The following is a 14805-nucleotide window of genomic DNA, read 5'->3' on the forward strand; positions in this document are numbered from 1 at the left end:
GTCTTATGAGATGATACTCCTGTAGGAAGATACAGTGGGTAAGAAAAGTATTCAGACCCCCTTAAATTGTTCACTCTTTGTTATATTGCAGCCATTTGCTAAAATCATTTAAGTTCATTTTTTCCTCATTAATGTACACACAGCACCCCATATTGACAGAAAAACACAGAATTGTATTCAGACCCTTTGCTGTGACACTCATATATTTAACTCAGGTGCTGTCCATTTCTTCTGATCATCCTTGAGATGGTTCTACACCTTCATTTGAGTCCAGCTGTGTTTGATTATACTGATTGGACTTGATTAGGAAAGCCACACACCTGTCTATATAAGACCTTACAGCTCACAGTGCATGTCAGAGCAAATGAGAATCATGAGGTCAAAGGAACTGTCTGAAGAGCTCAGAGACAGAATTGTGGCAAAGCACAGATCTGGCCAAGGTTACAAAAAAATTTCTGCTACACTTAAGGTTCCTAAGGGCACAGTGGCCTCCATAATCCTTAAATGGAAGACGTTTGGGATGACCAGAACCCTTCCTAGAGCTGGCCGTCCGGCCAAACTGAGCTATCGGGGGAGAAGAACCTTGGTGAGAGAGGTAAAGAAGAACCCAAAGATCACTGTGGCTGAGCTCCAGAGATGCAGTCGGGAGATGGGAGAAAGTTGTAGAAAGTCAACCATCACTGCAGCCCTCCACCAGTCGGGGCTTTATGGCAGAGTGGCCCGACGGAAGCCTCTGCTCAGTGCAAGACACGTGAAAGCCCGCATGGAGTTTGCTGAAAAACACCTGAAGGACTCCAAGATGGTGAGAAATAAGATTCTCTGGTCTGATGAGACAAAGACAGAACTTTTGGCCTTAATTCTAAGCGGTATGTGTGGAGAAAACCAGGCACTGCTCATCACCTGTCCAATACAGTCCCAACAGTGAAGCATGGTGGTGGCAGCATCATGCTGTGGGGGTGTTTTTCAGCTGCAGGGACAGGATGACTGGTTGCAATCGAGGGAAAGATGAATGCGACCAAGTACAGGGATATCCTGGACGAAAACCTTCTCCAGAGTGGTCAGGACCTCAGACTGGGCCGAAGGTTTACCTTCCAACAAGACAATGACCCTAAGCACACAGCTAAAATAACGAAGGAGTGGCTTCACAACAACTCTGTGACTGTTCTTGAATGGCCCAGCCAGAGCCCTGACTTAAACCAAACTGAGCATCTCTGGAGAGACCTAAAAATGTCTGTCCACCAACATTTACCATCCAACCTGACAGAACTGGAGAGGATCTACAAGGAGGAATGGCAGAGGATCCCCAAATCCAGGTGTGAAAAACTTGTTGCATCTTTCCCAAAAAGACTCATGGCTGTATTAGATCAAAGGGTGCTTCTACTAAATACTGAGCAAAGGGTCTGGATACTTAGGACCATGTGATATTTCAGTTTTTCTTTTTTAATAAATCTACAAAAATGTCAACAATTCTGTGTTTTTCTGTCAATATGGGGTGCTGTGTGTACATTAATGAGGAAAAAAAATGAACTTAAATGATTTAAATGGCTGCAATATAACAAAGAGTGAAAAATTTAAGGGGGTCTGAATACTTTCCGTACCCACTGTACACCATCTCATAAAATCACTGATTGGGTTCTGTAAAGAATAAAGAAATGTTAGAGGGCTATGATCTGTTTAAACCACCCATGGTCCTCCACCTGAACACTGATAAACCTCCAAAAGTTTAAGTGCCCAAATTAGACCTAGGGCTTTTTTTAATAGCCTTGTGTGACTGGTTCACCAGGGTCTAGCCCCTCGTCACCAGAACAGGCACCCCAGGAACAAGATATTTCCACTCCTGTGCTAGCTGGAGATGCGTGAGGAGGGACCCGGAACTTCAACCAGTATTACAGAGGCCGCATCCGAAGAAGGCCGAGCTGCAGAACCGGGAAGGCGGAAGCCATCAGCCCTAGTATCCTCTGGAAGAACTTCAGAGGGAAATAGGCTCTGTTCCTGACTGATGCTGCGAGCTGCTGAATGGCCAGAGCGCGCTCTGGAGAGACTACAGCCGTCATACGGACTGAGTCGAAAACTGCACCCAGGAACGTTATACGCTGGCTGGGGAGCAGTGAGCTCTTGGCAAAGTTGACCCTGAGACCCAGGCACTCCATGTGGCTGAGTAACACGGAGCTGTGATGCTCCAGCTCGGCTCGTGACTGGGCTAGGATGAGCCAGTCGTCGAGGTAATTGAGAACCCGGATTCCCATCTGTCTCAGTGGGGAAAGCGTTCATGCACTTGGTAAAAGTGTGAGGAGCTAGGCACAGCCCGAATGGAAGGACCGTATATTGGTAAGCCACACCCTCGAATGCGAATCTCAAGAATCGCCTGTGATGGGGGGCTATCTGGATGTGAAAGTATGCATCTTTCAGGTCCAGCGAGCAGAACCAGTCCCTGGGGCAAACCTGCGCGAGGATCTGCTTCAGCGTTAGCATCTTGAACTTCCGTCTCATGAGCCTGAGATCTAAGATGGGTCTGAGACCACCATCTTTTTTGGGAACTAGAAAATAACGGCTGTAGAACCCCGAATTGCTCTCTGAGGGGGAAACTATTTCTATAGCTCCTTTCCTCAGAAGAGACGTGACTTCGGCTCCGAGGACATGAGCGTCGTCCGTGTTGACTGAAGTCTGAAGCACCCCGCTGAAGCGCGGGGGCCTTCGGGCGAACTGAAGCGAGTAGCCTCGACTTACGGTCCCCAGAACCCAGTTTGACACTCCGGGGATGGCCCGCCTGGCCTCGGCCCACGTGACAAGGGGTTGAATAGTATCGGCTGACGGGCCGCCAATCGGGGACCCGTACACCGGAGAGAGTGGAAGAGGAACTTCGCTCTTTCTTTGAGAAGATAAAATATTTATAGTGTTCGCCATAAGAACGGCGTTTTGCATGGACGCAGCACTGGGCCCAGTTAGCACAACACTGAACATATCTCCCACGCCCGGAGCTGAACGAGGCGGAGGGGGGATGGAACGAACGAGCTTTTGGGGTGGTCCGGCCATGGCGAGACTTTGCCCCATCCTCTTCCTTCCTGAAAACTCAGGAAGGCTTAGGAGGCGTCGGGTCCAGCGTAATCTTAGGCCGGGGTTCCTGACGCTGCCTTGGGAAGGAGGAGTGCTTACGATGGTGCTGTTCCTTGGGTGGTGCTGCCTGAGAGGTAGAGGGGGCAGGTTTGTTCTGCTGAGCCGGCGCAGACTTGGGGCAGCTGGAAGCAGATGTAGAGCTGGAGCGTTTAGGCAGGAAGTGTCGCATAGCCTGGGACGACTTCTGTGCTGCAGTAAAACGCTCCATAAAGCCCTCTACTGCTGGCCGAAGAGACCAGAGGGAGAGACCGGGGCGTCCAAAAAGACCGTCTTGTCCATCTCCCTAATCTCGGTCAGGTTGAGCCACAAACGGCGCTCAAGCACGACCAGGCTGGCCATGGATCGTCCAATGGCCTGAGCTGTGGCCTTTGTGGCACGCAGGGCTAAGTCAGTGGTGCTGTGGAGGTCACGGAAGGCAGGTGCATTCGACGCCGGACTCGTCCAGAGAAAGGAGGAGCTTCGCCTGAAACACCTGGAGAATCGCCATGGTGTGCAGCGCTGAGGCAGCCTGGCCCGTGGACGTGTATGCTCTGCCAGCCAGGGCAGAAGTGGTCCTGCAGGGCTTGGATGGAAGGGCCCTCTTAGTTTTCCAACCCACAGCCGCGGGAGGACAGAGGTGAGCTGCCACTGCTTCGTCCAGGGGCGGTAGATGCTCGTAACCCTTCTCTTCAGAGCCATCCACAGAGGTGAGAGCTGAATAATGTGTAGTTCGTAGGCGGGCAGAATACGGGGCGCGCCACGACTTCGTCAGCTCGTCGTGAACCTCTGGGAAAAACGGGGCGGCGCGCTGGTGAGGGGCCTGGCGGAAACCCGGCAGGAACCACTCGTCGAGCCTGCTCCGTGATGGCTCCTCTGGCGGAGCCTATTCGAGGTCCAAAACCTCTACTGCTTTCGAGAGGATCTCACAGTGAGAACATGAGGTCCCGGTGAGCGTGGCCTCTGCGTGGGGTCTGCCCAGGCAGCCGGGAAAATTGCTCTTTTAGGCGCGCCGGATGGCGGCAGGAGACGGGCTGGCAGGCGGCCGGAAGCGGGCGGCTCGAGCTCTTCGTCGGCGAGCTCAGCAGTCCGCTGCGGGAGCCTCTTCGACGGCGGCGAGAGCTTCTTTCCAGGCGAGCTTCTTCCAGGTGGCAAAGGCTTCAGCTGGAGATCAGCGAGAAGTGATGTGAAGTCGTCGCTGAAGGAGAGAGAACTGAAATCCTATGGCGAAACGCCTGCTTATATAGCCCTAAACCCCGCCCATTTCGGCAGGAATATTCGCGCGCTCTGTTGCCATAGGCCGCGCAGTTATGCCGCGCTGTCATTGGTTCAACAACTTGTCTATGAGTTAACCAATGACGATGCAGTTACACTGCATTATTGAAAAAGGCTTCAGTAACGGTGAAAAAGGAGACCTTTCCCCATACGCAGTACGAGTGAAGTATCGAAAGGGAACAGGAGTTTTGCGCGTCAGTCACTGATAAACTCACGCTGTTTGATTGACAGATTCAGCACGTGCTGCTCCAACGATTGCAAAGGGAACTTTGATCTCTTTCTTTATATAATTTAATCACTGTTACATAACAGATTTTTCCATCCTAAGAGAAACAACGCAAGTTGATGTTTAGTCACGGGTTTGATTTACTGACACACAAAGAACATCTGACTGTACATGAATCATTAATATCAGATGAGGCATTAGAATTAACACAGTTACTGACATGTTGTTGCATTACTGTCGAGTCCAGGCACTGCACAATATTTTGTAATCCTCGACCGCATGTTTATTGCTTGGTAGCTCGATCTGGTTTAGCACCACATAGGCCTATGTTACTTAGGCTACCTATTCTATTGCATGTCATGCGTGAATCGGTGGGCGGGGCTAAACAGGCAGTGATGAAGTAGGCATTGATCTTCTTCTGCAGAGGTGGTGCTTGCTGCCCTTTGATGTCATAGATCCCCACTTTGTAAATCCTGTTGTTTGCTAGGTCTGGTGTCAATTAAAGCTTTTATTAGACTAACACGAAGTTTTCAGCTCTAAAACTTACAGGATATGTCAAAAGCTCAAGGAAAATTTGATTTCTCAGTTCATCACCCCTTTAACAGAACATTTCAATTATATGCAGAGTTGCTGATCGACACAGAACAAACAAAACAAACAAAAAACACTATCAGAGCAAAGCCACTGCATGCACTGCAGCCACTGCATGCCACCATCTTAGACAGAAAAAAACAGTAAATGACTTTAAAATGTAAGATTCAAAGAAAGATTTTTTTTTAATCTTTATTAGTCATATCACATCACATGATCATTGTTGCAGTGAAAGACTTGAGATACTCACCAATGACTGTGACATTAAATATTTTTGTTGTAGTCATTTCTCTAGAGATGGTGAGTTTATATTTTCCCGAGTGGTGTTTCTGATGGTCAGAGATAAAGTCTTTTGGTCCACCTGTAATCTGCTTGTGAATCCAGGATCATCAGTGAAAAAAACTGGAGTGAAGTCATCCCTTCCCCTTATCTGAGATATGAGCAAGTCTTTAGGTCCAAACAGCCACAGAATGGTATCATCGTTCAGTACTTCAGTAAGATTAGTGTGTAGAGTCACAGAATCTCCCTCTATCACCGTTATCGGCTCAGGTTTAGATTCTTCTGTCTCCTTAACAGACACACCTGGAAAACAAACAACCAGTTTTATTGATACTACACTAACTTCAGACCAGCTCAGAAGACAAACAGATACTGGTTTACTGTTCCGGGGTGTGTTTCCCAAAAGCATCATGAGCTAACTATGATGTTCTGTGGAAATCTGTTGGTAACGATGGAACTTCTGAACATTATGGAAAATCATCGCTTTATACAGGTGAAACAATGAACTACACTGCTTTCTTTGAAAACAAAGTCTGTCGTATTGGTACTCAAATAAATACATATTGCCTCATGACATAAATACTCATCAAGAATTGGATTTTATTGCAGTGTGTTATCTCTGTTGGATTTATTGCTAGCAATGCACAACCGGGGTGTAAGTTTTTAATAAAACATAATAAGAAAATATTTAACATTTAGGTCTTGACTGTTCACTAAACTATCAATGAAGATGAACTGTTTACTATGAAATCAGACAGCATGTCACCTGTTGGAGTTTGGGTTCCTTGCCGCTGTCGCCTTTGGCTTGCTTAGTTGGGGACACTTGACATTTGACTTGACATTTGATATTCAACAGTATTCTTGACATTTATTCAACAGTGCTTTGATCTGCCTGCATTGACACTATTCTTTAAGAGCTGCTGTGCAGCCAAAATTATGTACCAGTTATCAATGTAAAGCTGCTTTGACATAATCTGCATTGTAAAAAGCATTAAATTTGATTGCGCAAGGACTTGTTATATTTGAGGGTCTTTGGCATACAAAGGACCAATGGACTGCTGCCACAGGCTGTTTACTTGATGATCTGCAGTAAAGTTAAAGGTACAATATGTATGAGTTTTGGATTAAAATATCCAAAAACCACTCAAACTATGTTATATATGTTGTTGACTTGTGTACATACATTATCCCAAATGTTTTCAAGAATGTTTAAATCCAGAGAAATAAGCAATTTTAAAGGGTAAAAAATAAATAAATAAATAAATAAATAAATAAAAATAAAAACAAAAATAAAAAATTAAATTAAAAGTTAAAATTAAAAGTAATTAAATTAAATTTTAAAAACAAAATAACTACTTAAACCGCCAAACTGCTGAAATCACATGACTTTGGCGCTCCGAACCGCAGATTCGACACGCTGATTCATAACGCTCCGAAGCTTCCTGAAGCAGTGTTTTGAAATCGGCCATCACTATATAAGTCGTTATTTTGTTTATTTGGCGCACCAAAAATATTCTCGTGGCTTTATAATATTAATATTGAGCCACTGTACTCGCATGAACTGATTTAAATATGTTTTTAGTACATTAATGGATCTCGAGAGAGGAAATGTCATTGCTGGCTATGCAGGCCTCACTGAGCCATCGGATTTCAACAAAAATATCTTAATTTGTGTTCTGAAGATGAATGAAGGTCTTACGGGTGTGAAACGACATGAGGGTGAGTAATAAATTACATTATTTTCATTTTTGGGTGAACTAACCCTTTAAGGACACGGACTGTGTCCGTGTGTCACCTATTGATGTCATCATACCCGCGTTACCCTCGATTTCCGGTTTTATTTTGTAGAAACCATGGAAACACCAAAGACGCTTTAATATTTACATGTTTTAATAGACAAGGGAACAACTGTTTTGATATATTTATAGACAGAAAACTAATTATTGTTATATAGCTCAACACGTTTAGTCTTATTGTTTAAATCTAATTGTCTTGATTTTTTGCGAGTACCATGCTTTACCATGCCTCAGAGAAAAACACTATTTTGTGAAGTAGCTAACATAGCATAATCAGATGCAGCTTTATTTTTAGTAACAGTAATACAGCATTTTCTCCATCATACAATACGTTTTAAAATTAATATTCAAACTTGGCATCATCAAGCTACACCTAAATGATTTAAATCTAGCCCTGAATGTTTTTGGCCTGGAACAGGTCCCTGAGTTTAGGGGAAATATTATACAAATAAAGTAAATATTAGTTGTTTAATCTTAGTTTGGTGCTGTCACTGACTGGTGATTGGTGTTCAGTCCAAACTTCTACCCATGAAAGTGCACTGGAATGGCAGTCAAACCTGTGATATCCCACCCGTGAACTCGTACTAGATCGATCTACTCCCAGTTCTGCGCTCTGACGTCACATAGCCCGCGAAACAACAATGGCAGCCCTTACTGGTGCGGTGTTTATGCAAGTGGTACATGGTGAGAAATAGACTTTAGGACAATATAACGTTGCAATCAAATAAATAATAATATAATAATGATAAATAATACACACATGATTATGTATTACAATGTTATGTGTCTGAAACGATAAGTATGTTGAGAAATTATATTGCCCCATGGAAATGTTGGGCATAGCTAATATCAGTCCATTGAGTGCAAGAATAAGTTAATACAAAATACGTTTCCAAATATACAAATAACATAAAATAAAAGGTATAACAACTTCTCTTGCCTTATGTGCCATTTTTCCTCCTCTGTTTCCCTCAAATAAGCAATGAGTAAGCACCTTTGGCCATAGAAATAATTGTTAATGTTAAATTCCAGAATTGAGAATGGTTTATAATCGTGCTGTGCCGTACCAGGCTCATGTAGAAACTGTAACCGTTCCTTACCATTCTAAAGACCGTTCAGCCTCTAGCAGCAAAAATCTACATAGTGTGCCTTTAACTTTAAATGGTAAACTTGGTTATACCCTGTAAATGAACAAATTACACACGCACATGGTATGGATACCACTCTTTTATACAAGAGTTCAGTAAGTTTATATTGTGTTATTTTAGACAAAATATTTTCTATTTTGTTTAATTTTGCCAATGAGACTATAAAGACAAAGCAGATCTGTTCATCTCCAAGCAATTCACAGCAGTGTTTCATTTCTGAATCTGCGTTTTGAACGAACCGAGTAAAATTAATGATTCAGCAGACCATTCTTAAAAGACAATTGCTTGTTATCCACTTAGACATTGATTTCCTCATTTTAAGACATTTTTTTTTTTTTTTTCCCAGAACGCTTTCCTCTGTCCATTTTAAATGAGTAAAACATTACTTGTATTAATCAAGTGAAATCAGCTGCTCACCTTTATGACATACAAGAGCCGTTGCTCTTTACGGACAGTCAATGTCAAAATGGACAGAGCAGCTGAACATTTGAAAAAATTAAAAAATTGTCATTTAAAATGAAAAAAAAAAAAAAAAAAATATATATATATATATATATATTTTAATTTTATTCAAAAAGGTTTTGATAGAATTGTGTTGGCATAATGGCGCCCCCCTCCGCACTGCATATACTGCATACACACACACACTAACTAACAAAAGGAAATATGTACAGCAAATGCTTTTTATTTCTAGTGTTATGGCCATGTGTTAGACTAGAGAGCTGGATATGCGAATTTTATTCGTTATTCGAATTTTATTTGTTTATATGTGGTTTAATTCGAAACCACACTCAAATCTAAGGGGAACACCATGAATATGAATAACTTTCTAGCATACTGAATCTCAACCTTTTTTTGAATACTGGACATATTTGGACCCCAAACAAAACTGGCTCATATCATAGGTATCATGTCTTTGTACAACAAAATGCAACCAAGTATAATCACTAATCACTACTAAAGTTAGGTAACTTGTCCATACGGAGCCAAAGGCTTTTTATTTTAGGAACATGTTATATGCAAAAATATCCTCCGATATTTTATACAGACACCCTTAGCCTAATGGCCAATGTCAGAAACTGGATCCGACTTGGGTAAAGTTGGTTTTATATTCGCACATTCGGACATCCGTATTCAATAGCCTTGTTAATCACACTACATTGGACATTCAGTGGACATTCACAAGTAAATATGCCATTAAAACAATACTTGCCTATTTTGATCGACTGTGAAAAATGTTGTAAGTTGACAATCGTTGGTTGTCAATATCATGTCGCTGCTTAAAATTCGCAAACATTAATTTATTGCACATTTATTGGAAAGTCTGATTTGATCAGAAGTCAGAATGTGTTTGAAGAATGTTGGTAACCAGACAATGACAGCAGACACTGGGTCTCATTCACATGCGTACGTACAAATGTGTGCGTATGAACGATTTTAACAACAAATCACAGTTCACCAAGAATTTCCTAATATAATTTATTCTAAATTTACGTAAACATATGGGAACAACTGAAACCACACGTACACAAAAGGACTTTCTCTGTACGGCCTTATAATGGTGTTAAGAAGTTTCATCCTAACACGACTATAATTATACTGAAGTATGTTTAATTAATTGTATTATACAATCCATATATAAAATAATATAATACAATTATTAAATATTACAATTTCATTCAATCTTAAAGCTGCATTTTTCCTCTTTGTCGCCATCTCTGTTTGAAACCTGTGATTGCAGTCATATGCGGAACAGTTATCTGTACATGCGTTGTGCTTCGACACGACTCCTCAGTGGATGAATCCAAAGTTTGCTGTCAGTCACCGCACCGGTGTGGATACTGAACTTCAGAATCACAGACTCTACGTCTTGAAAGTATGACCAATATAAGAATTTCACTGGAAAATATCATCTGAACAAGTAAGTAACATGTCTGCCACTTTTGTTCTGACTAACTGAGGAAAAAAGCATTACAATAAATCGCGCTGCCAATGATGATTAAATCTAACGATCGCTTAGCTCGGATCACACCAAACCGTGCAAATTATTATCACTGTTATACTTTGTTTTTCTTAAATTATTAATGTTTACAACATCAGCATTGCGTGACTGTGTATTTAGTGTGTATTAGTGTATTACCTGTAGATTTTGAAACATTATTACAAGCTTACCGTTGTGAATCAGGCTAAGATAAGGAGATAGTTCTGAACACTAGCTGGATATGTACTGATTTTGGATAATTTAGAGCCAAAAAAAGTTCTGGACTGCAGCTTTAAATACATTATATACAGTTAAAGAGTAAGAAAAGCTGCGTTATATCTTCAGCTGTGATAATGTCTGACAGCTCTGTAATCCGGGTCGGTATGAAAGCGGTTTATTGTGAGAACGGTGAGAACGGCACACCTGTCATTGCTCGAGGATCAGGAGAGAGCGCGACCGCAAACAGCGGCAAGTTTGACACGAGTGACGAAAGGCTGTAAGGAATTGAGCATGCGCGGAAAGCCCTTATATGGACGTGTTTTATGCAAATGAAACACACCTCCTTGCACTAGTGTTAATGACATAAAACAGCACATAGAGAGATACTGCTGCGGTAAAACACTTCTTTAAAAATACATTGTGAGAGTCAAATTAGTATTACGTTAAGAGTAACACTTTAAAGGTGAGGTATGTAGTGAAACATTAATACGATTATATATGGCAGTGTTTCCCAAAAAGCTTTTCACTGAAAGTGAGAAATGAATCAGTGTCTTTGAGCTCTTAAAGTCTTTCTAGAAGCTTCTGAAAGACTGAGCTAAAATGCTGATGATGTCACAGTGATTGACAGTAGTGGGCGTGTCTTATCTCTTCTTCTACTGCTCATTCTCTCCATCCTCGTCTGTTTGGCTGATAGTCGATGCTTCTTTTCCTGATGGTTCTGGAAGGAAATCAAAATGAATGTCAATAATTTATCATCAAATTATCATTAGAAATTAAATGTACAAAATAATTAAATAAAGAAAATATTGTCAACAGCACATTGTTTGGGCACTTGCTCTTTTCTCACAAATGAACGACATTTATTATATTTGTGAACTCTGGGGCCGTTTACACAACATCATTTCCAACAGAAAACGGAAAACTTTGTATGTGTTGGTCATTTATTTACATCACAACGGCGTTTTAGGAGAAAGTATGTTTTTACCGTCTCCATGAAAACAACAAAAACGTGAATCCGTGAAAACGGTGATGACATGCGCATGCGTATTATGTGTTCACATATTCATATTTCGTTTTTGCAAGGTGTTTTTGACAAAGTGACATCGCCATCTACTGGCCAGACATGCGTATTACAGCCTTTTTAGTTATTTTCACAGATCCGTGTAAACAGGGATCGTCATGTAAACATCCCCTCAGTCATGCACCTTCTACAACATGCAAACTCAAATCTAAAGTTTGCATTGACTTTTCAACCATTTCTCTCAGTACAAACAATTTGTATTCAGTTATGTTCATTAATGACTATCTGGCAGCTTGTGTTCAGAGGATTTTTTTTAATACATGATGGTGTTTGACATAATCTGAATGAAGCTACATCACACACATCAGATCATGATCTTGTTTCCAACAGAATCTCACCTTCTTTCAGCTCTTTCAGATCATTTTCAGGATCTTTTCCATCTGTTTTAACAACAATCACAGATGAATTAGACAATGAATTTATTAGACATGATGGTCACATGAAAACTAGAAAGAAAAAAATTGAGGTCTAAAACAATAGTTTGTCTGCACACTTTCCAGTTCATACAAATGATCATTTTGTTTCATTTACAGGTCAGTCAGAAGACAGTCAGGTCCAGTCATCAGGAGTCTCGGTCTTTAGTAAAAAGCCTTTGCCAAAATGAAGCAGTGGACTGTAGGCAAACAGGATAGTAGGATTTAAAACCCACTTTCCACTCGGCAGCATGGACATTTTTATTTCAGCGTGATCAGGTTCATGTGGACAAACCTAACAATCGTAACTTTATTTTGTCACATTTTATCACTTTCTCAGGAGCACTTGAATATTACTGAATAAACAAACCCTTCTTCCATTAAAACACTTCAAAGACACCTACTCACCATGTGTGTGACCTCCAGCACGTTTAGTACTGAGGTTACGGATCACAAGGCTCCTCCTGCCCTTTCTGTCTATGACTGTCCGATCATCACCCATCACTCGGCTTATGGCAGTCTCTGCAACATAAATGCACCGTTCCCCTTCACCCTTCTCCATCTGTGTGACATCAGCACCTAGAGATAGAGAAATACGAAGAAAAAGTAGACATTAGATCAAGTGTGTGTTTGCATGCGAACCTCAGGGACTGAAATGACCTGGAGATTCAGAGAGATTTACAGACTCAAACTCAAACTACTTAAAAATATATCTAAACTACGACATATGCTCTCAATGAAGAATGCAGAACAGTTAGTTCATGCGTTCATGACCTCAAGGTTAGATTACTGTAACGCTCTACTGGGTGGTTGCCCTACTCGCCTAATAAACAAACCCAGCCGGTCCAAATCGCAGCAGCTAGAGTTCTTACTAGAACTAGGAAGTATGACCATATTAGCCCAGTTCTGTCATCACTGCATTGGCTTCCTGTTAAACATCGTATAGATTTTAAAATCTTGCTAATTACTTACAAAGAACTAAATGGTTTAGCTCCCCAGTACCTAAGCGAGCTCTTAATGCATTATAGTCCTTTAACAAACCTCTTTTTCATTCAACATTAATTGTCGCACAACAAAACACATTTTACGCTTGTTGTTTCAGTTGTAATACTCACATATTTCTTGTTCAGAGATCTCCATTTCATCTGCACAGAGAAATTAGATTATAGTGAATGAATAGATGATGTACAAACGACAGTGATATATATACAGTGTTGTGTAATAATATACACTTAAAAAAAAAAAAGATTAATAGGCAAATACTTAAGACTGCTCTTTCAGCCCTAAAAAATGTTGTGTGTAGCTTTGCATTTCTTAAACAACCATGTAGGAATATGTATCATGACCATATTCCAGGATGTCAAAAGAAGATACTGTCCAAAAACGGCACCTCTTGATGGAAATAACATCACAACATTTATTTCCATCAAGAGGTCCATCAAAGTTTGTTGAAAATTGACAATGCAAGAGGTGAGCACTCTGTAAAGTCTCCTGCAGCACATCCCGAAGACTGCCTCTGAATATCCCATCAGCACCTATCGCTAGACTTATGACAGTCTCTTCAACATAAACGCACCTTTCTCCAGCTCTGATCCTGTCGTCTCTACTTTTGTGACATCAGCATCTAGAAACAGAGACAGACAAAGTAGACATTAGATTAAGAGTTTCAACATCAGAGATGGAAACCACTACACAAAGATCACTGAAGTGATTTTTATTGGTTCAAAATGCACATGATTTTTGGTCTTCTAACACAGAAACTTCATATTATTGTCTCCATTTTGATTTGCGGCATTAAAAAAAAATGATCTAAATAAAAGCTCAGGAAAACAATCACAAATGCAGGTCAGCAACAGAACAGGGTAACAGTTTTAGCTGGGTGATTATCACAAAACCATTAAAACACCAAAGCGGTAAAGATTTTAAATATAAAATATGTATTTTACAACTTTGTAATATGTAATTTACTAATATAATCAAACAGTATAATGATGACAACACTGTTCTCTACCCTGCACAAATTTAGCAATTTCACCATAGGAATTAATAATTTTAGTATTTAATTGCATTTTCTGTTGAAATTCTTATTTCCGCTACTATATAATTACCGCAACAGGTGTTAATTTTATGTTAATTTAATAAATGCAAAAATAATAGTTTGATTTGTAATTCACATGAAGAATATACATTATGTTCTTTCAGGTTTGCCACATCATTTTGATGTTTAGTTTGTGTTTAATTAAATGTTTAGCTTAATTCAGTGGTTTAGTTTGTGAAAAAAATATCAGAAAAAAAAAACAATTATTTGAAGTAATTACTGTACATGAAAATTGAAAGCATGCATTGCACTTGCTGTTTCAGCAGTAATGCTTACGTGTTTCTGGTTCAGAGGTCTCTGCTTCACCTGTCAAAGCTGCACATAAAACACAGAGAGATTCGATTATAAGTGAGTGATCAGATGAACGTGACAGAACTAAACACTGAGACGATACTGTGTGATTCTTCCTGTGCTTCTAATAAACACTTATCATTGCATCTTCTTTTATTTTTGCTTGTGAACATTAGTTAAATCTATCGTTAATGTGAATCAACATTAAACAGCATCAGCAGCTGTTTGACCCCACCTGTTTTATTTAGCTCAACAATTGTTTACAATTTACTATATTGTTTGCTTAAAATGAAATGAACATTTATCATTAATATGTT

The 14805-nt window shown here is 40.6% G+C and overlaps 1 protein-coding gene across 2 annotated transcripts in view; it reads right to left on the bottom strand.

The window, feature by feature from the left end:
• Positions 1–10472: 10472 nt before the first annotated feature.
• LOC125246742 overlaps positions 10473–14805 on the bottom strand; it is a 28321-nt gene continuing 23988 nt past the window's right edge. Inside the window, exons 15-20 of one of the 2 annotated variants that reach the window (XM_048157740.1) lie at positions 14474–14512; positions 13676–13723; positions 13215–13244; positions 12508–12678; positions 12025–12066; positions 10473–11323 (exon numbers count right to left, since the gene is read on the bottom strand). In XM_048157740.1, coding sequence (XP_048013697.1) covers positions 11259–11323; positions 12025–12066; positions 12508–12678; positions 13215–13244; positions 13676–13723; positions 14474–14512 — 395 coding nt within the window. In that variant the 3' untranslated portion in view covers positions 10473–11258. The remainder of the gene's footprint in view (positions 11324–12024; positions 12067–12507; positions 12679–13214; positions 13245–13675; positions 13724–14473; positions 14513–14805) is intronic. The other variant, XM_048157746.1, reaches the window with a different exon arrangement.

This window comes from Megalobrama amblycephala, linkage group LG1 (assembly GCF_018812025.1).
Source record: "Megalobrama amblycephala isolate DHTTF-2021 linkage group LG1, ASM1881202v1, whole genome shotgun sequence".
Lineage (NCBI taxonomy): Eukaryota > Metazoa > Chordata > Actinopteri > Cypriniformes > Xenocyprididae > Megalobrama > Megalobrama amblycephala.